The sequence below is a fragment of the Nerophis lumbriciformis genome, linkage group LG13, assembly GCF_033978685.3.
Source record: "Nerophis lumbriciformis linkage group LG13, RoL_Nlum_v2.1, whole genome shotgun sequence".
In the NCBI taxonomy this organism is placed as follows: domain Eukaryota; kingdom Metazoa; phylum Chordata; class Actinopteri; order Syngnathiformes; family Syngnathidae; genus Nerophis; species Nerophis lumbriciformis.
Genome location: NC_084560.2, coordinates 4,662,014 through 4,685,420, shown reverse-complemented (window position 1 = coordinate 4,685,420; position 23,407 = coordinate 4,662,014). Strand labels below are relative to the sequence as shown.

Sequence of the window (23,407 nt, the reverse complement as noted above, 5' to 3'; positions counted from 1 at the left end):
TCCAACAATATTTCTACTTTTTAATTGATATCTCTCAATCCAACAATATTTCCACTTTTAAGTTTATATCTCTTAGTCCAACAATATTTCGAATTGTTTAATTTATATCTCTCAATCTAACAATATTTCGAGTTTTAAGTGTATATCTCTCAGTCCAACAATATTTCTTCCTTTTAATTTAAATCTTTTAGTTCAACAATATTTCCACTTTTTATTTTAAATCTTTTAGTTCAACAATATTTCCACTTTTTATTTTAAATCTTTTAGTTCAACAATATTTCCACTTTTTAATTTATATCTCTCAGTCCAACAATGTTTCCACTTTTTAATGTATATCTCTGTCCAACAATATTTCCACTTTCTAATTTATGTATCTCAATCAAACAATATTTCCATTTGTAAGTGTTTATCTCTCAAGCCAACAATATTTCCATTTCTAAGTGTTTATCTCTCAAGCCAACAAAATTTCCACTTTTTAATTTATATCTCTCAATCCAACTATACTTCCACTTTTAAGTTTATACCTCTCAGTCCAACAATATTTGAAATTGTTTAATTTATATCTCAATCTAACAATATTTCGAATTTTAAGTGTATATCTCTCAGTCCAACAATATTTCTACTTTTTCATTTAAATCTCTCAGTTCAACAATTAGTCCACTTTTTAATTTATATCTCTCAGTCCAACAATATTTCCACTTTTTAATGTATACTTCGCAATTTAACAATATTTCCACTTTTTAATGTATGTCTCTGTCCAACAATATTTCCACTTTTTAATGTATACTTCGCAATTTAACAATATTTCCACTTTTAAGTGTATATCTCTCAGTCCAACAATATTTCCACTTTTAAATGTATATCTCGCAATTTAACAATATTTCCGCTTTTAAGTTTATATCTCTGAGTACAACAATATTTCCACTTTTTATGTATATCTCTCAATTTAACAATATTGCCACTTTTAAGTTTATATCTCTCAGTCCAACAATATTTCCACTTTTTAATTTAAATTTCTCAATCTAACAATATTTCCACTTTTTAATGTATATCTCTCAGTCCAACAATATTTTCACTTTTTTATTTATATCTCTCAATCCAACAATATTTCTACTTTTAAGTTTATGTCTCTAAGTCCAACAATATTTCCACGTTTTATTTTATATCTCTCAATCTAACAATATTTCTACATTTAAGTTTATATCTCTCAGTCCAACAATATTTTCACTTTTTTATGTATATCTCTCAATCCAACAATATTTCTACTTTTAAGTTTATGTCTCTTGGTCCAACTATATTTCCACGTTTTAATTTATATCTCTCAATCCAACAATATTTCCACATTTAAGTGTATATCTCTCAGTCCAACAGTATTTCCACTTTTGATTTATATCTCTCAATCCAACAATATTTCCAATTTCTAATTTATATATCTCAATCCAACAATATTTCCACTTTTGATTTATATCTCTCAATCCAAAAATATTTCCAATTTCTAATTTATATCTCTCAATCCAACAATATTTCCACGTTTTAATGTATATTTCTCAATAAAACAATATTTCATTTGTTAAATGTATATCTCTCAATCCACCAATATTTCCACTTTAAAATGGGTTTCTCTCAGTCCAACAATCACTTTTGAACTTGTGTAAAGATCATATTAATATATCATAATAAACATCGTATTACACTAGTAATAAACACCATATTACACTGCTAATAAACACCATATTACACTAGTAATATACACCATGTTACACTAGTAATGAACATCATATTATGCTGCTAATAAACATCAAATTAAACTAGTAATAAACATCATATTACACTAGTAATAAACATCATATTACACTAGTAATAAACACCATATTACACTGCAAATAAACATCAAATTAAACTAGTAATAAACATCATATTACACTAGTAATAAACATCATATTACACTAGTAATAAACACCATATTACACGGCAAATAAACATCAAATTACACTAGTAATAAACACCATGTTACACTAGTAATAAACACCATATTACACTGGTAATAAACATCATATTACCCTAGTAATAAACACCATATTACACTGCTAATAAACATAATATTACACTAGTAATAAACACCATGTTACACTAGTAATAAACACCATATTACACTGGTAATAAACATCATATTACACTAGTAATAAACACCATGTTACACTAGTAATAAACACCATATTACACTGGTAATAAACATCATATTACACTAGTAATAAACACCATATTACACTGCTAATAAACATAATATTACCTTTGTAATAAACACCATATTACACTGCAAATAAACATCAAATTACACTAGTAATAAACACCATATTACACTAGTAATAAACATCATATTACACTAGTCATAAACACCATATTACACTGCTAATAAACATCAAATTACACTAGTAATAAACATCATATTACACTAGTAATAAACATTATATTACACTAGTAATAAACACCAGATTACACTGCTAATAAACATATTACACTGCTAATAAACATCATATTACACTAGTAATAAACACCATATTACACTGCTAATAAACACCATCTTACACTGCTAATAAACACCATCTTACACTAGTAATAAACATCATATTACACTAGTAATAAACATCATATTACACTGCTAATAAACATCATATTACACTAGTAATAAACACCATATTACACTGCTAATAAACACCATCTTACACTGCTAATAAACACCATCTTACACTAGTAATAAACATCATATTACACTAGTAATAAACATCATATTACACTAGTAATAAACATAATATTACACTAGTAATAAACACCATATTACACTAGTAATAAACACCATATTACACTAGTAATAAACACCATATTACACTAGTAATAAACATCATATTACACTAGTAATAAACACCATATTACACTGCTAATAAACAACATATTACACTGCAAATAAACATCATATTACACTAGTAATAAACACCATATTACACTAGTAATAAACATCATATTACACTAGTAATAAACATCCAATTACACTAGTAATAAACATCATATTACACTAGTAATAAACATTATATTACACTAGTAATAAACACCAGATTACACTGCTAATAAACATATTACACTGCTAATAAACATCATATTACACTAGTAATAAACATCATATTACACTGCTAATGAACACCATCTTACACTGCTAATAAACATCATATTACACTAGTAATAAACACCATATTACACTAGTAATAAACATCATATTACACTAGTAATAAACACCATATTATACTGCTAATAAACATAATATTACACTAGTAATAAACACCATATTACACTGCAAATAAACATCAAATTACACTAGTAATAAACACCATGTTACACTAGTAATAAACACCATATTACACTGGTAATAAACATCATATTACACTAGTAATAAACACCATATTACACTGCTAATAAACATAATATTACACTAGTAATAAACACCATATTACACTGCAAATAAACATCAAATTACAATAGTAATAAACACCATGTTACACTAGTCATAAACACCATATTACACTGGTAATAAACATCATATTACACTAGTAATAAACACCATATTACACTAGTAATAAACACCATATTACACTAGTAATAAACACCATATTACACTGCAAATAAACATCAAATTACACTAGTAATAAACACCATGTTACACTAGTAATAAACACCATATTACACTGGTAATAAACATCATATTACACTAGTAATAAACACCATATTACACTGCTAATAAACATAATATTACACTAGTAATAAACACCATATTACACTGCAAATAAACATCAAATTACAATAGTAATAAACACCATGTTACACTAGTCATAAACACCATATTACACTGCTAATAAACATCAAATTACACTAGTAATAAACACCATATTACACTAGTAATAAACACCATATTACACTAGTAATAAACACCATATTACACTGGTAATAAAAAACATATTACACTGCAAAAAAACATCAAATTACACTAGTAATAAACACCATGTTACACTAGTAATAAACATCATATTACACTAGTAATAAACACCATATTACACTAGTAATAAACATCATATTACACTAGTAATAAACATCATATTACACTAGTAATAAACATTATATTACACTAGTAATAAACACCAGATTACACTGCTAATAAACATCATATTACACTAGTAATAAACACCATATTACACTAGTAATAAACACCATATTACACTAGTAATAAACATCCAATTACACTAGTAATAAACATCATATTACACTAGTAATAAACACCATACTACACTAGTAATAAACATCATATTACACTAGTAATAAACACCATATTACACTGCTAATAAACAACATATTACACTGCAAATAAACATCATATTACACTAGTAATAAACATCATATTACACTAGTAATAAACACCATATTACACTAGTAATAAACACCATATTACACTAGTAATAAACACCATATTACACTAGTAATAAACACCATATTACACTGGTAATAAACATCATATTACACTAGTAATAAACATCATATTACACTAGTAATAAACACCATATTACACTAGTAATAAATATCATATTACACTAGTAATAAACACCATATTACACTAGTAATAAACATCATATTACACTAGTAATAAACACCATATTACACTAGTAATAAACACCATATTACATTAGTAATAAACATCCAATTACACTAGTAATAAACATCACATTACACTGGTAATAAACATCATATTACACCAGTAATAAACATTTTGTGATACAAGTAATACACATATTAAAGGAATAATAAACACCATATTATACTAGTAATACACATGATATGATACGAGTAATAAACATATTAAAGGAACAATAAACATTATATTACATTAGCAGGTTCACATTTTAGATACAGCATTGGATCAGATCAAAGGAGTTAGTTATATTGTCAAAGTGCCATCCCAGTAATAAGTATATAATTACATATATTCCAAGTGCCATCCCAGTAATAATTACATGTACATAAATGCACTTCTAATATGTTGCATATTTTATTTCTGTACGGCGTCCGATGATGTCTGACAGTCTGGGCCGGCGCATTAGGGACAGTCTGAACAATTCCTATTTACACATTTTACATCCCAGCAGGTTGACTCCATGTTGAACGCGTCCATTCATATTAAACATAATATACATCATTCATAATAAACATAATATAGAACATTCATAATAAACATAATATAGCTCATTCATATTAAACATAATATACATTACTCATAATAAACATAATAAAGAACATTCATATTAAACATAAAATAGATCATTCATATTAAACATAATATAGAGCGTGGTTTCTTCACGTCGGGGCGTTGCAATACGGAAAGGTGCATGGGGGGGGAATATCGTGCTGGTGTGCCTAATGCTGTGGCCTGTGAGTGCACGGTCCAGTGATTAAATAAGAGATGGCATAAAAAATAAAAAATAAAGAATTGAAATGTTTGCACATGAGTAAGAAATAAGCTAATGAAGCATCCTGGAAAAGTCAAGAAACGACTATTTTCCCCGTCTCACTATAAAAACAGAAGACTGGTAAAGCAGAAATATATATTACATATATGTGTGTGTATAAATATATATATATATATAAAACTCTCCTATGCAAAGCCATTTATCAACAACGCCCAGAAACGCTATCTATATATATATATATATATATATATATATATATATATATATATATATATATATATATGTATATATATATATATGTATATATATATATATATATATATATATATATATATATATATATATATATATATATATATATATATATATATATATATATATATATATATATATATATATATATATATATATTTATTACTAGTGTAATATGATGTTTATTACTAGTGTAATATGGTGTTTATTACTAGTGTAATATGATGTTTATTACCAGTGTAATATGGTGTTTATTACTAGTGTAATATGATGTTTATTTGCAGTGTAATATGTTGTTTATTAGCAGTGTAATATGGTGTTTATTACTAGTGTAATATGATGTTTATTACTAGTGTAACATGGTGTTTATTACTAGTGTAATTTGATGTTTTTTTGCAGTGTAATATGTTGTTTATTAGCAGTGTAATATTGTGTTTATTACTAGTGTAATATGATGTGTATTACCAGTGTAATATGGTGTTTATTACTAGTGTAATATGGTGTTTATTACTAGTGTAATATGATGTTTATTACCAGTGTAATATGGTGTTTATTACTAGTGTAATATGATGTTTATTTGCAGTGTAATATGTTGTTTATTAGCAGTGTAATATGGTGTTTATTACTAGTGTAATATGATGTTTATTACTAGTGTAACATGGTGTTTATTACTAGTGTAATTTGATGTTTTTTTGCAGTGTAATATGTTGTTTATTAGCAGTGTAATATTGTGTTTATTACTAGTGTAAGATGATGTGTATTACCAGTGTAATATGGTGTTTATTACTAGTGTAATATGGTGTTTATTACTAGTGTAATTTGATGTTTATTAGCAGTGTAATATGGTGTTTATGACTAGTGTAATTTGATGTTTATTAGCAGTGTAATATGGTGTTTATGACTAGTGTAACATGGTGTTTATTACTAGTGTATATGTATATATATATATATACATATCAGCTTTCTTGTTGTGGTTTAGCGAGCGCGTTTGAAAAGCGTGAACGTGTTTGACATTCAGCAGCTCGCCAAACAAGAAGGTGTGTCATCACTTTACCGCCGACTTTCATACGGAGCATGAATATTCTCGCCCCCCCCCCCACTCTCCCGCGCACCTGCCAGGTTCAGCGAGGTCACCCGTCACCGCCAAACAGCGGACACTCGATTAGGTACCCCGCCACGATCCGAGCCCCCCCCCCCCCTCCACGTGCCAGTCGGAAAGGATTAATTGGCGAGCCTCCGCTCGGCTCAGGCTTACACACGAAAATGTTCCCTCCGACTCATTGGAAGATATGCTAAGTTGTGTATTGATCCGCAATCTGTATTTAATGTTCACGCTGTGGGGGTTCAGCGGGGTCACCGCCAAACGGCGGACACTCCATTAGGTACCCCGGCACGACCCGAGTCTTCCTCCCCACGTGACAATTGATGAGGATTAATCGCCTCGATCGTGCACACGGGAATGCTGTCTCCGACAAACCGGGGACTTTGGCTTTGTGCTCAAATCGTCACATTTCGAGGAGAATTAGTGAAAAGTGGGAAAGCCACTTTCCAACAACACATTAAACTCTCCAACGTAATCATGCGCATTTTTTTTTTTTTTGGACGGAATGTTATATTTATTGTCTTTTTTTTTTTTCTCGTTGAAGAGCACTTCAGCGTATTGATGATGATGATGATGATGATGATGATGATGATTTCCTCGGAAGCAAGTGACAGAATATGCAAATGCAATGTTGGAATGTAATGAAGTGGATCGCCAAAGCACAACTTTTGCATCACGTTGTCTTTTTTTTTTTTTTTACAAATACACCACAATTGCTTTTCTGAATGTTGCTGCTTCTGGGATTAGTGTTGTATTGTTATTGTATTATTTTGCTGGACTGATTAATAAAAAATAAAAAAAATAAAAATACAAATAATAGTAAATAAACCATATGGTTATTGTATTATTATTACTTCATGTTGTCTGTTTTTTTTTACAAATACACCACAATTGGTCTGTAATTTGCTATTCTGAATGTTGCTGCTTCTGTATTGTTATTGTATTATTTTGCTGGACTGATTAATAAAAAATAAAAAATAAAATACAATAAAATAAATTAATTAATTAATAAAACTTTCATTGCGTGAAATAGCCATATGGTTATGGTAGTATTAATATTTCATGTTGTCTTTTTTTTTTTTACAAATACACCACAATTGCTCTGTTAATTGCTATTCTGAATGTTGCTGGGCCGGGTTTGGTTCTGGGATTAGTATTGTATTGTCATTGTATTATTTTGTTGGACTGATTAATAAAAAATGTTAAAAAAAAATTAAAAATAATATATATATATATATATATATATATATATATATATATATATATATATATATATATATATATATATATATATATATATAAATAATATTAAATAAACCTTTCCTTGCGTGAAATAGCCATATGGTTATTGTATTATTAATATTTCATGTTGTCTTTTTTTTTTTTTTACAAATACACCACAATTGCTCGGTTAATTGCTATTCTGAATGTTGCTGGGCCGGGTTTGGTTCTGGGATTAGTATTGTATTGTTATTGTATTATTTTGTTGGACTGATTAATAAAAAATGTAAAAAAAAAAATAAAAAAAAAAATATATATATATATATATATATATATATATATATATATATATATATATATATATATATATATATATATATATATATATATATATATATATAAATAATATTAAATAAACCTTTCCTTGCGTGAAATAGCCATATGGTTAGTGTATTATTATTACTTCATGTTGTCTGTTTTTTTTTTTTTTTACAAAAACACCTCAATTGCTTTTCTGAAAGTTGCTGGGCCGGGTTTGGTTCTGGGATTAGTATTGTTTTGTTATTGTATTATTTTGTTGGACTGATTAATAAAATAAATTTGAAAATACAAATAATGGTAAATAAACCTTTCCTTGCATGAAATAGCCAGATGATTATTTTATTATTAATACTTCATGGTTTTTTGGGGGGTTTTTTTACAAATACACCTCAATTGCTCTGTTAATTGCTATTCTTCTGGAATTAGTATTGTATTGTTATTGTGTTATTTTGTTGGACTGATTAATAAAAAAATGTTTTAAAAATAAAATAAATAGCCATATGGCTATTGTTTTATTAATACTTTGTATTGTCTTTATTTATTTTTTTACAAAGACACCACAATTGCTCGGTTAATTTCTTTTCTGAATGTTGCTGAATTGGTTCTGGTATTAGTATTGTATTGTTATTGTATTATTTTGTTGGACTTATTAATAAAAAATTAAAAAAAATACAAATAATAAATACACCTTTCCTTGCGTGAAATAGCCATATGATTATTGTATTATTAATACTTTATGTTGTCTTTTTTTTTTTTTACAAATACACCACAATTGCTCTGTTGATTGCTATTCTGAATGTTGCTGCTTCTGGGATTAGTATTGTATTGTTATTGTATTATTTTGTTGGACTGATTAATAAAAAATAAATTAATAAATAAAAAATTAATAAATAAACTTTTCCTTGCGTGAAATAGCCATATGGTTATTGTATTATTATTATTTCATGTTGTATGTTTTTTTTTTTTTACAAATACACCTCAATTGCTCTGTTAATTGCTATTCTTCTGGAATTAGTATTGTATTGTTATTGTGTTATTTTGTTGGACTTATTAATAAAAAAATGTTTTAAAAATAAAATAAATAGCCATATGGCTATTGTTTTATTAATACTTTATATTGTCTTTTTTTTTTTTTACAAAGACACCACAATTGCTCGGTTAATTGCTTTTCTGAATGTTGCTGAATTGGTTCTGGTATTAGTATTGTATTGTTATTGTATTATTTTGTTGGACTTATTAATAAAAAAAATAAAAAAATACAAATAACAATAAAAAAATGTTCCTTGTGTGAAATAGCCATATGATTATTGTATTATTAATACTTTATGTTGTCTTTTTTTTTTTTTTTTTTACAAATACACCTCAATTGCTCTGTTAATTGCTATTCTTCTGGAATTAGTATTGTATTGTTATTGTGTTATTTTGTTGGACTTATTAATAAAAAAATGTTTTAAAAATAAAATAAATAGCCATATGGCTATTGTTTTATTAATACTTTATATTGTCTTTATTTTTTTTTACAAAGACACCACAATTGCTCGGTTAATTGCTTTTCTGAATGTTGCTGAATTGGTTCTGGTATTAGTATTGTATTGTTACTGTATTATTTTGTTGGACTTATTAATAAAAAAAATAAAAAAATACAAATAACAATAAAAAAATGTTCCTTGTGTGAAATAGCCATATGATTATTGTATTATTAATACTTTATGTTGTCTTTCTTTTTTTTTTTTTTACAAATACACCTCAATTGCTCTGTTGATTGCTATTCTGAATGTTGCTGCTTCTGGGATTAGTATTGTATTGTTATTGTATTATTTTGTTGGACTGATTAATAAAAAATAAATAAATAAATAAATTATTAAATAAATAAACCTTTCCTTGCGTGAAATAGCCATATGGTTATTGTATTATTATTACTTCATGTTGTATGTTTTTTTTTACAAATACACCTCTGTTGATTGCTATTCTGAATGTTGCTGAATTGGTTCTGGTATTAGTATTGTATTGTTATTGCATTATTTTGTTGGACTTATTAATAAAAAAAATTTTAAAAATACAAAAATACAAATAACAATAAATAAACATTTCCTTGCGTGAAATAGCCATATGATTATTGTATCATTAATACTTTATGTTGTCTTTTTTTTTTTTACAAATACACCTCAATTGCTCTGTTGATTGCTATTCTGAATGTTGCTGGTTCTGGGATTAGTATTGTATTGTTATTGTATTATTTTGTTGGACTGATTAATAAAAAATTTAAAAAATTTAAAAAATTTAAAATATATAAATAATAATAAATAAACCTTTCCTTGCGTGAAATAGCCATATGATTATTGTATTATTATTACTTCATGTTGTCTTTTTTTTTTTTTTTACAAATACACCTCAATTGCTCTGTTGATTGCTATTCTGAATGTTGCTAGGAATTAGTATTGTATTGTTATTGTTATTTTGTTGGACTGATTAATAAAAAAAATTGTTTTTAATAAAATAAATAAATAAACCTTTCCTTGCGTGAAATAGCCATATGGTTAGTGTATTATTATTACTTCATGTTGTCTGTTTTTTTTTACAAATACACCACAATTGCTCGGTTAATTGCTATTCTGAATGTTGCTGGGCCGGGTTTGGTTCTGGAATTAGTATTGTTATTGTATTATTTTGTTGGACTGATTAAAAAAAAAAAAAAACAATAAAATAAAATAAATAAATAAACATTTCCTTCTTCTGAATGTTGCTGGTTCTGGGATTAGTATTGTATTGTTATTGTATTATTTTGTTGGACTGATTAATAAAAAAATAACAATAAAATAAAATAAATAAATAAACTTCCTTGCGTGAAATAGCCAAATGGCTATTGTGTTATTAATACTTTATATTGTCTTTTTTTTTTTTTTTTACAAATACACCACAATTGCTCTGTTGATTGCTATTCTGAATGTTGCTGCTTCTGGGATTAGTATTGTATTGTTATTGTATTATTTTGTTGGACTGATCAATAAAACATTTAAAAAATGTAAAAAATTTAAAATATATAAATAATAATAAATAAACCTTTTCTTGCGTGAAATAGCCATATGATTGTTGTATTATTATTACTTCATGTTGTCTTTTTTTTTTTTTTTTTTTACAAATACACCTCAATTGCTCTGTTGATTGCTATTCTGAATGTTGCTAGGAATTAGTATTGTATTGTTATTGTTATTTTGTTGGACTGATTAATAAAACAATTTTTTTTAAATAAAATAAATAAATAAACCTTTCCTTGCGTGAAATAGCCATATGGTTGTTGTATTATTATTACTTCATGTTGTCTTTTTTTTTTTTTCTTTACAAATACACCACAATTGCTCGGTTAATTGCTATTCTGAATGTTGCTGGGCCGGGTTTGGTTCTGGAATTAGTATTGTTATTGTATTATTTTGTTGGACTGATTAAAAAATAAAAATAAAATAAAATAAAATAAATAAATAAACATTTCCTTCTTCTGAATGTTGCTGGTTCTGGGATTAGTATTGTATTGTTGTTGTGTTATTTTGCTGGACTGATTAATAAAACCATTTTTTTTAAATAAAATAAATAAATAAACCTTTCCTTGCGTGAAATAGCCATATGGTTAGTGTATTATTATTACTTCATGTTGTCTGTTTTTTTTTTTTACAAATACACCACAATTGCTCGGTTAATTGCTATTCTGAATGTTGCTGGGCCGGGTTTGGTTCTGGAATTAGTATTGTATTGTTATTGTATTATTTTGTTGGACTGATTAAAAAAAATAAATAAAATAAAATAAAATAAATAAATAAACATTTCCTTCTTCTGAATGTTGCTGGTTCTGGGATTAGTATTGTATTGTTATTGTGTTATTTTGCTGGACTGATTAATAAAAATAAAAAAATAAAATAAATTATTAAATAAATAAACCTTTCCTTGCGTGAAATAGCCATATGGCTATTGTTTTATTAATACTTTATATTGTCTTTATTTTTTTTACAAATACACCTCAATTGCTCGGTTAATTGCTATTCTGAATGTTGCTGGGCCGGGCTTGGTTCTGGAATTAGTATTGTTATTGTATTATTTTGTTGGACTGATTAAAAAAAATAAATAAAATAAAATAAAATAAATAAATAAACATTTCCTTCTTCTGAATGTTGCTGGTTCTGGGATTAGTATTGTATTGTTGTTGTGTTATTTTGCTGGACTGATTAATAAAAATAAAAAAATAAAATAAATTATTAAATAAATAAACCTTTCCTTGCGTGAAATAGCCATATGATTATTGTATTATTAATACCTCATGTTGTCTTTTTTTTTTTTTTTTTTTTACAAATACACCACAATTGCTCTGTTGATTGCTATTCTGAATGTTGCTGGGAATTAGTATTGTATTGTTATTGTTATTTTGTTGGACTGATTAATAACATTTTTTTTTTTTTAATAAAATAAATAAATAAACCTTTCCTTGCGTGAAATAGCCATATGGTTAGTGTATTATTATTACTTCGTGTTGTCTGTTTTTTTGTTTTACAAATACACCACAATTGCTCGGTTAATTGCTATTCTGAATGTTGCTGGGCCGGGCTTGGTTCTGGAATTAGTATTGTTATTGTATTATTTTGTTGGACTGATTAAAAAATAAAAAATAAATAAAATAAAATAAATAAAAAAACATTTCCTTCTTCTGAATGTTGCTGGTTCTGGGATTAGTATTGTATTGTTATTGTGTTATTTTGCTGGACTGATTAATAAAAATAAAAAAATAAAATAAATTATTAAATGAATAAACCTTTCCTTGCGTGAAATAGCCATGTGGCTATTGTTTTATTAATACTTTATATTGTCTTTATTTTTTTTTACAAATACACCTCAATTGCTCGGTTAATTGCTATTCTGAATGTTGCTGGGCCGGGTTTGGTTCTGGGATTAGTATTGTATTGTTATTGTATTATTTTGTTGGAATGATTAATAAAAATAAATAAATAAAAAATTATATATAAATAATAACAAATAAACCTTTCCTTGCGTGAAATAGTCATATGGTTATTGTATTATTAATACTTGATTTTGGCTTCTTTTTTTTTATTTTTTAAATACATCTTAATTGCTCGGTTAATTGCTATTCTGAATGTTGCTGGGCCGGGTTTGGTTCTGGAATTAGTATTGTTATTGTATTATTTTGTTGGACTGATTAAAAAATAAAAAATAAATAAAATAAAATAAATAAATAAACATTTCCTTCTTCTGAATGTTGCTGGTTCTGGGATTAGTATTGTATTGTTGTTGTGTTATTTTGCTGGACTGATTAATAAAACCATTTTTTTTAAATACAATAAATAAATAAACCTTTCCTTGCGTGAAATAGCCATATGGTTAGTGTATTATTATTACTTCATGTTGTCTGTTTTTTTTTTTTACAAATACACCACAATTGCTCGGTTAATTGCTATTCTGAATGTTGCTGGGCCGGGTTTGGTTCTGGAATTAGTATTGTTATTGTATTATTTTGTTGGACTGATTAAAAAAAAAATTAAAAAAAATAAAAAATAAATAAATAAACATTTCCTTCTTCTGAATGTTGCTGGTTCTGGGATTAGTATTGTATTGTTGTTGTGTTATTTTGCTGGACTGATTAATAAAAATAAAAAAATAAAATAAATTATTAAATAAATAAACCTTTCCTTGCGTGAAATAGCCATATGGCTATTGTTTTATTAATACTTTATATTGTCTTTATTTTTTTTTACAAATACACCTCAATTGCTCGGTTGATTGCTATTCTGAATGTTGCTGCTTCTGGGATTAGTATTGTATTGTTATTGTATTATTTTGTTGAAATGGTTAATAAAAATAAAAAAATAAAAAAAATATATAAATAATAACAAATAAACCTTCCCTTGCGTGAAATAGTCATATGGTTATTGTATTATTAATACTTGATTTTGGCTTCTTTTTTTTAATTTTTTAAATACATCTTAATTGCTCGGTTAATTGCTATTCTGAATGTTGCTGGGCCGGGTTTGGTTCTGGAATTAGTATTGTTATTGTATTATTTTGTTGGACTGATTAAAAAATAAAAAATAAATAAAATAAAATAAATAAATAAACATTTCCTTCTTCTTAATGTTGCTGGTTCTGGGATTAGTATTGTATTGTTGTTGTGTTATTTTGCTGGACTGATTAATAAAAATAAAAAAAATAAATAAATTATTAAATAAATAAACCTTTCCTTGCGTGAAATAGCCATATGGCTATTGTTTTATTAATACTTTATATTGTCTTTATTTTTTTTACAAATACACCTCAATTGCTCGGTTGATTGCTATTCTGAATGTTGCTGCTTCTGGGATTAGTATTGTATTGTTATTGTATTATTTTGTTGGACTGATTAATAAAAATAAAAAAATAAAAAAAATATATAAATAATAACAAATAAACCTTCCCTTGCGTGAAATAGTCATTTGGTTATTGTATAATAATAATACTTGATTTTGGCTTCTTTTTTTTCTTTTTTTTAAATACATCTTAATTGCTCGGTTAATTGCTATTCTGAATGTTGCTGGTTTTGGAATTAGTATTGTATTATTATTGTGTATTATTTTGTTGGACTGATTAATACATAAATAAATAAATAAATAAATAAATAAAAATACACGTTTCCTTGCATGAAATAGCGATATGATAATACTTTAAGCCTCCATATTAATAATATTAGCCTCTTTTCATCAGCAAATGATGAATACAAATGCATTTGTCTCCAATTTGGGCTGTAAGGTTTTAAAAATGCACCTCCTGGCTAATTGCTGATCCATACTGGGGATATTTCCATTTTCCAGGGATATTGTGCATGTGAGCAGAGTTTTGCTTGCCAAACGGAGAGGAAAAGTCCAATTGTGGCAGGATCAGAAGCGCAATTAAAAGTGGTTCTAGTCCTTTAGTCTTCTTAATGAGGCTGCACGTGGAGCCTAATTAATAATGGCACTGGCATAAAACATAAATGGAACAGGACTGCTCACAAAGGTCTGGACTGTCGCATGGATTACAAGATGTGTGCATGCACACGTACACAACATTCTTACCGTGTGAAGACTCATGGCTACAAACGCCGCGCCAGCCGTGGAAACAATGATCACTAATATTGTTCAACCCGTAATCTTTACAAGTATTAAAATAGCATACTGTATGTACCATAAATAACGTGGTGACTATCATTATATATATTAAAATAGAGTACACCCAATACCATAAAAATATACAATAATGTAAATACCATAAAAAGTGGTGCTAGTAATCATTATAAATATTTTTTTTTTTAAATGGACATACCATGCCATAAAAATATTACAATCTTGTACATACCATAAAAATATAAAAGCAGTGTACATACCATAACAAGTGTTGCAAGTAATCATTATAAATATCAAATTAGTGTAAATACCATGATAATCATAATGAATATTACAATATTGTACATACCATAAAACTATAATAACCTTGTACACACCATAACAAGCAGTGCTAGTAATCATTACAAATATTAAAATATTGTACATACCATCAAAATATAAAAAATGTTGTACATACCATAACAAGTGGTGCTAGTAATCATTATAAATATTAAAATAGTGAACATACCATAAAAGTATAAAAAATATTGTACACACCATGAAAAGTGGTGCTAGTAATAAATATAAATATTAAAATATTGTACATACCATTAAAAATATCAAAAATATTGTACGCACCATAAGAAGTGGTGCTAGTAATCAATATAAATATTAAAATAGGGAACATACCATAATTATATAGAATATAGTATACATACCATAAAAAGTGGTGCTAGTAATCATTATGAATATTAAAATATTGTACATACCATAACAAATATAAAAAATATATTGTATATATTACAAAAAAGGGTGCTACTAATCAATATAAATATTAAAATAGTGAACATACCATATTAATATAGAATATAGTACATACCATAAAAAGTGCTGCTAGTAATCATTATGCATATTAACATATTGTACACACCATAAAAAGTGGAGCTATAGTTATCATTACAAATATTAAAATATTGTACATACCATAACAAATGTAAAAAATCTTGTACATACCACAAAAAGTGGTGCTTGTAATCAATATAAATATTAAAATAATGAACATACCATATTAATATAGAATATAGTACATACCATAAAAAGTGCTGCTAGTAATCATTATGAATATTAACATATTGTACACACCATAAAAAGTGGTGCTATAGTTATCATTACAAATATTAAAAAATATTGTACATACCATAACAAATGTAAAAAATCTTGTACATACCACAAAAAGTGGTGCTTGTAATCAGTATGAATATTAAAATAGTGAACATACCATATTAATATATAATATAATACATACCATAAAAAGTGGTGCTAGTAATGATAAATATTCAAATCTTGTGCATACCATAAAAAGTGGTACTAGTACATTATAAATATGAAATCTTGTACATACCATAACAAGCGGTGCTAGTGCATCATAAATATTACAATATTGTACATACCATAAAAAACGGTGCTAGTAATCATTATAAATATTAAAATATTGTACATACCATAACAAATATGAAAAATATTGTACATATTACAAAAAGTGGTGCTACTAATCAATATAAATATTAAAATAGTGAACATACCATATTAATATAGAATATAGTACATACCATAAAAAGTGCTGCTAGTAATCATTATGAATATTAACATATTGTACACACCATAAAAAGTGGTGCTATAGTTATTACAAATATTAAAATATTGTACATACCATAACAAATATAAAAAATATTGTACATACCATAACAAGTGATGCTTGTAATCAATATAAATATTCAAATAGTGAACATACCATATTAATATAGAATACAGTACATACCATAAAAAGTGGTGCTAGTAATCATAAATATTCAAATCTTGTACATACCATAAATAGCAGTACTGGTACATTATAAATATAAAATAGTGTACATACCATAAAAAGCAGTGCTAGTAGTACATTATAAATATGAAATCTTGTACATACCATAACAAGCGGTGCTAATGCATCATAAATATTAGAATATTGTACATACCATAAAAAGCGGTGCTAGTACATTATAAATATGAGATCGTGTACATACCATAAAAAGCGGTGCGAGTGCATTATACATATTAAGTGGTGTACATACCATAAAAAGCGGTGCTAGTACATTATACAAAATAAGTGGTGTACATACTATAAAAAGCGGTGCTAGTATATTATACATATTAAGTGGTGTACATACCATAAAAAGCGGTGCTAGTACATTATAAATATGAAGTGGTGTACATACCATAAAAAGCGGTGCTAGTAATCATGTCTTCAGTGCTCAGGCGAGGAGAAGGGGAGAAGGTTGAGCGGCAGCAGGAATTCCAAAGGCTTGCTTCTCGCTTCTCATGACAACTTTCACACTGACAAGAAGGACAAAAACCACTAATTACTGATTGCACCTGGTCACGTGACCGGGAGGACGTCTGAGGGGGAGAAGGAGGAGTGTGACACTTCTTGCAGGAACCTGACGACACACACACACACACACACACACACACACACACACACACACACACACACGCCCATGCGTGATGCCTCCTCCTCCTCCTCCTCCGACTTGAGTTGCCAGCACGATTCCGACGCTGACTTTGCGTCCTTTTCCGAAAGGACGCAAAACTTGCCGCGTCTCCAACTTCCCGCGTGGCGCACGTGCACGTACCTGGCGGGGAAAAAGGTGACAGGTGCGTTGCTCAAAGGCTGCTACCGCGCGGCCGGGACTCTCACGCCGACCACCGCCGCCGCTGCTGCTGCTGCTGCCATGTTGGAATTCCAGAGCTCGGACAAGCTGCTCGCTCGACTGGAGAGAGGGGAGAGAGAGAGAGAGAGAGAGAGAGAGAGAGAGAGCGGGAGGCGCACTGCGCATGCGCGCTGCGGGAGAGAGGCAGGTTCAAAGCCCCCCCATCAGGACAATATTTCACTGGACTGGTTGCATCTTCACCTCCATGTTGCTTCTCTAGGCAAGGTAAAAGATCTCTTACAAGAGCCATGTCATGTGACCAAAACACGGCCCGGGGGGCCACATGTGGCCCTTTAAGACGTTCTAAATATTTTATTTATAGACCTCTAACATCATAACTGTAGTCGCCATTATGATGAGCTGTGATATTATTAAATCTTCGTCAACTAGAGCAAGTATTTTAATGGTTGAAATCTGCACTTTTCAGTGTTCTACGAGTTATTCATAAGTTGTTAATATTCAGTGTTTTATTGTTCATAGTTAATATTGGGAATCCCACGTAAAAGAGGAGCAATGTTATTATGTTGTTAATATTCAGTGTTTTATTGTTCATAGTTAATATTGGAAATCCCACGTAAAAGAGGAGTGATGTTCATATGTTGTTCAAATTCAGTGTTTTATTGTTTATAATTAATATTATAAATCCCACGTAAAAGAGGAGCAATGTTCATATGTTGTTAGTATTCAGTGTTTTATTGTTCATAGTTAATATTGTAAATCCCACGTAAAAGAGGAGCGATGTTCATATGTTGTTAATATTCAGTGTTTTATTGTTTGTGGTAAATTATGTAAATCACACGTAAAAGAGGAGCAATGTTATTATGTTGTTAATATTCAGAGTTGTATATTTCATAGTTAATATTGTGAATCACACGTAAAAGAGGAGCGATGTTCATATGTTGTTAGTATTCAGTGTTTTATTGTTCATAGTTAATATTGTGAATCACACGTAAAAGAGGAGCGATGTTCGTATGTTGTTAATATTCAGTGTTTTATTGTTTTTGGTAAATTATGTAAATCACACGTAAAAGAGGAGCGATGTTCATATGTTGTTAATATTCAGTGTTTTATTGTTCATAGTTAATATTGTAAAGCCCACGTAAAAGAGGAGTGATGTTCATATGTTGTTAATTTTCAGTGTTTTATTGTTTATAATTAATATTATAAATCCCACGTAAAAGAGGAGCGATGTTCATATGTTGTTAATATTCAGTGTTTTATTGTTTATAATCAATATTATAAATCCCACGTAAAAGAGGAGGGATGTTCATATGATGTTAATATTCAGTGTTTTATTGTTCATAGTTAATATTGTAAAGCCCACGTAAAAGAGGAGTGATGTTCATATGTTGTTAATTTTCAGTGTTTTATTGTTTATAATTAATATTATAAATCTCACGTAAAAGAGGAGCGATGTTCATATGTTGTTAATATTCAGTGTTTTATTGTTCATAGTTAATATTGTAAATGCCACATAAAAGAGGAGTGATGTTCATATGTTGTTAATATTCAGTGTTTTATTGTTCATAGTTAATATTTTAAATCTCACGTAAAAAAGTAACAATGTTCATATGTGATTTATATTCGGTGTTTTATTGTTCATAGTTAGTGTAAATCCCACGTAAAAGAGGAGCAATGTTATTATGTTGTTAATATTCAGAGTTGTATATTTCATAGTTAATATTGTGAATCACACGTAAAAGAGGAGCCATGTTCATATGTTGTTAATATTCAGTGTTTTATTGTTCATAGTTAATATTGTGAATCACACGTAAAAGAGGAGCCATGTTCATATGTTGTTAATATTCAGTGTTTTATTGTTCATAGTTAATATTGTAAATCCCACGTAAAAGAGGTGCGATGTTCATATGTTGTTAATATTCAGTGTTTTATTGTTCATAGTTAATATTGTAAATCCCACGTAAAAGAGGAGCGATGTTCATATGTTGTTAATATTCAGTGTTTTATTGTTTATAATTAATATAATAAATCCCACGTAAAAGAGGAGCGATGTTCATATGTTGTTAATATTCAGTGTTTTATTGTTTATAATCAATATTATAAATCCCACGTAAAAGAGGAGGGATGTTCATATGTTGTTAATATCCAGTGTTTTATTGTTCATAGTTAATATTGTAAAGCCCACGTAAAAGAGGAGTGATGTTCATATGTTATTTTTCGGTGTTTTATTGTTTATAATTAATATTTTAAATCCCACGTAAAAGAGGAGCGATGTTCATATGTTGTTAATTTTCAGTGTTTTATTGTTTATATTTAATATTATAAATCCCACGTAAAAGTGGAGCGATGTTCATATGTTGTTAATATTCAGTGTTTTATTGTTCATAGTTAATATTGGAAATGCCACATAAAAGAGGAGTGATGTTCATATGTTGTTAATATTCAGTGTTTTATTGTTCATAGTTAATATTTTAAATCTCACGTAAAAAAGTAACAATGTTCTTATGTGATTTATATTCGGTGTTTTATTGTTCATAGTTAGTGTAAATCCCACGTAAAAGAGGAGCAATGTTATTATGTTGTTAATATTCAGAGTTGTATATTTCATAGTTAATATTGTGAATCCCACGTAAAAGAGGAGCAATGTTCATATGTTGTTAGTATTCAGTGTTTTATTGTTCATAGTTAATATTGTAAATCCCACGTAAAAGAGGAGCGACGTTCATTTGTTGGTAATATTTTCATTTTTATTGTTCATAATTAATATTGTAAATCCCACGTAAAAGAGGAGCGATGTTCATATGTTGTTAATATTTCGTGTTTTATTGATTATAGTTAATATTGTAAATTCCACGTAAAATAGGAGCGATGTTCATATGTTGTTAATATTCAGTGTTTTATTGTTCGTGGTAAATTATGTAAATCACACGTAAAAGAGGAGCCATGTTCATATGTTGTTAATATTCACTGTTTCATTGTTCATAGTTAATATTGTAAATCCCACGTAAAAGAGGAGCGACGTTCAATTTGTTGGTAATATTTTCATTTTTATTGTTCATAATTAATATTGTAAATCCCACATAAAAGAGGAGTGATGTTCATATGTTGTTAATATTCAGTGTTTTATTGATTATAGTTAATATTGTAAATATCATGTAAAAGAGGAGCGATGTTCATATGTTGTTAATATTCAGTGTTTTATTGTTTGTGGTAAATTATGTAAATCACACGTAAAAGAGGAGCCATGTTCATTTGTTGTTAATATTCACTGTTTCATTGTTCATAGTTAATATTGTAAATCCCACGTAAAAGAGGAGCGATGTTCAATTTGTTGGTAATATTTTCATTTTTATTGTTCATAATTAATATTGTAAATCCCACGTAAAAGAGGAGTGATGTTCATATGTTGTTAATTTTCAGTGTTTTATTGTTTATAATTAATATTATAAATCTCACGTAAAAGAGGAGCGATGTTCATATGTTGTTAATATTCAGTGTTTTATTGTTCATAGTTAATATTGTAAATGCCACATAAAAGAGGAGTGATGTTCATATGTTGTTAATATTCAGTGTTTTATTGTTCATAGTTAATATTTTAAATCTCACGTAAAAAAGTAACAATGTTCATATGTGATTTATATTCGGTGTTTTATTGTTCATAGTTAGTGTAAATCCCACGTAAAAGAGGAGCAATGTTATTATGTTGTTAATATTCAGAGTTGTATATTTCATAGTTAATATTGTGAATCACACGTAAAAGAGGAGCCATGTTCATATGTTGTTAATATTCAGTGTTTTATTGTTCATAGTTAATATTGTGAATCACACGTAAAAGAGGAGCCATGTTCATATGTTGTTAATATTCAGTGTTTTATTGTTCATAGTTAATATTGTAAATCCCACGTAAAAGAGGTGCGATGTTCATATGTTGTTAATATTCAGTGTTTTATTGTTCATAGTTAATATTGTAAATCCCACGTAAAAGAGGAGCGATGTTCATATGTTGTTAATATTCAGTGTTTTATTGTTTATAATTAATATAATAAATCCCACGTAAAAGAGGAGCGATGTTCATATGTTGTTAATATTCAGTGTTTTATTGTTTATAATCAATATTATAAATCCCACGTAAAAGAGGAGGGATGTTCATATGTTGTTAATATCCAGTGTTTTATTGTTCATAGTTAATATTGTAAAGCCCACGTAAAAGAGGAGTGATGTTCATATGTTATTTTTCGGTGTTTTATTGTTTATAATTAATATTTTAAATCCCACGTAAAAGAGGAGCGATGTTCATATGTTGTTAATTTTCAGTGTTTTATTGTTTATATTTAATATTATAAATCCCACGTAAAAGTGGAGCGATGTTCATATGTTGTTAATATTCAGTGTTTTATTGTTCATAGTTAATATTGGAAATGCCACATAAAAGAGGAGTGATGTTCATATGTTGTTAATATTCAGTGTTTTATTGTTCATAGTTAATATTTTAAATCTCACGTAAAAAAGTAACAATGTTCTTATGTGATTTATATTCGGTGTTTTATTGTTCATAGTTAGTGTAAATCCCACGTAAAAGAGGAGCAATGTTATTATGTTGTTAATATTCAGAGTTGTATATTTCATAGTTAATATTGTGAATCCCACGTAAAAGAGGAGCAATGTTCATATGTTGTTAGTATTCAGTGTTTTATTGTTCATAGTTAATATTGTAAATCCCACGTAAAAGAGGAGCGACGTTCATTTGTTGGTAATATTTTCATTTTTATTGTTCATAATTAATATTGTAAATCCCACGTAAAAGAGGAGCGATGTTCATATGTTGTTAATATTTCGTGTTTTATTGATTATAGTTAATATTGTAAATTCCACGTAAAATAGGAGCGATGTTCATATGTTGTTAATATTCAGTGTTTTATTGTTCGTGGTAAATTATGTAAATCACACGTAAAAGAGGAGCCATGTTCATATGTTGTTAATATTCACTGTTTCATTGTTCATAGTTAATATTGTAAATCCCACGTAAAAGAGGAGCGACGTTCAATTTAATGGTAATATTTTCATTTTTATTGTTCATAATTAATATTGTAAATCCCACATAAAAGAGGAGTGATGTTCATATGTTGTTAATATTCAGTGTTTTATTGATTATAGTTAATATTGTAAATATCATGTAAAAGAGGA

The 23,407-nt window shown here is 27.7% G+C and overlaps 1 protein-coding gene across 1 annotated transcript in view; it reads right to left on the bottom strand.

The window, feature by feature from the left end:
- fign (fidgetin) overlaps positions 1–18,308 on the bottom strand; it is a 171,438-nt gene extending 153,130 nt beyond the window's left edge. The window contains exons 1-2 of the mRNA XM_061970655.2: positions 18,185–18,308; positions 17,768–17,885 (exon numbers count right to left, since the gene is read on the bottom strand). Of these exons, the coding sequence (XP_061826639.1) occupies positions 17,768–17,792 (25 nt within the window). The 5' untranslated portion in view covers positions 17,793–17,885; positions 18,185–18,308. The remainder of the gene's footprint in view (positions 1–17,767; positions 17,886–18,184) is intronic.
- Between the last annotated feature and the right edge of the window lie 5,099 nt (positions 18,309–23,407).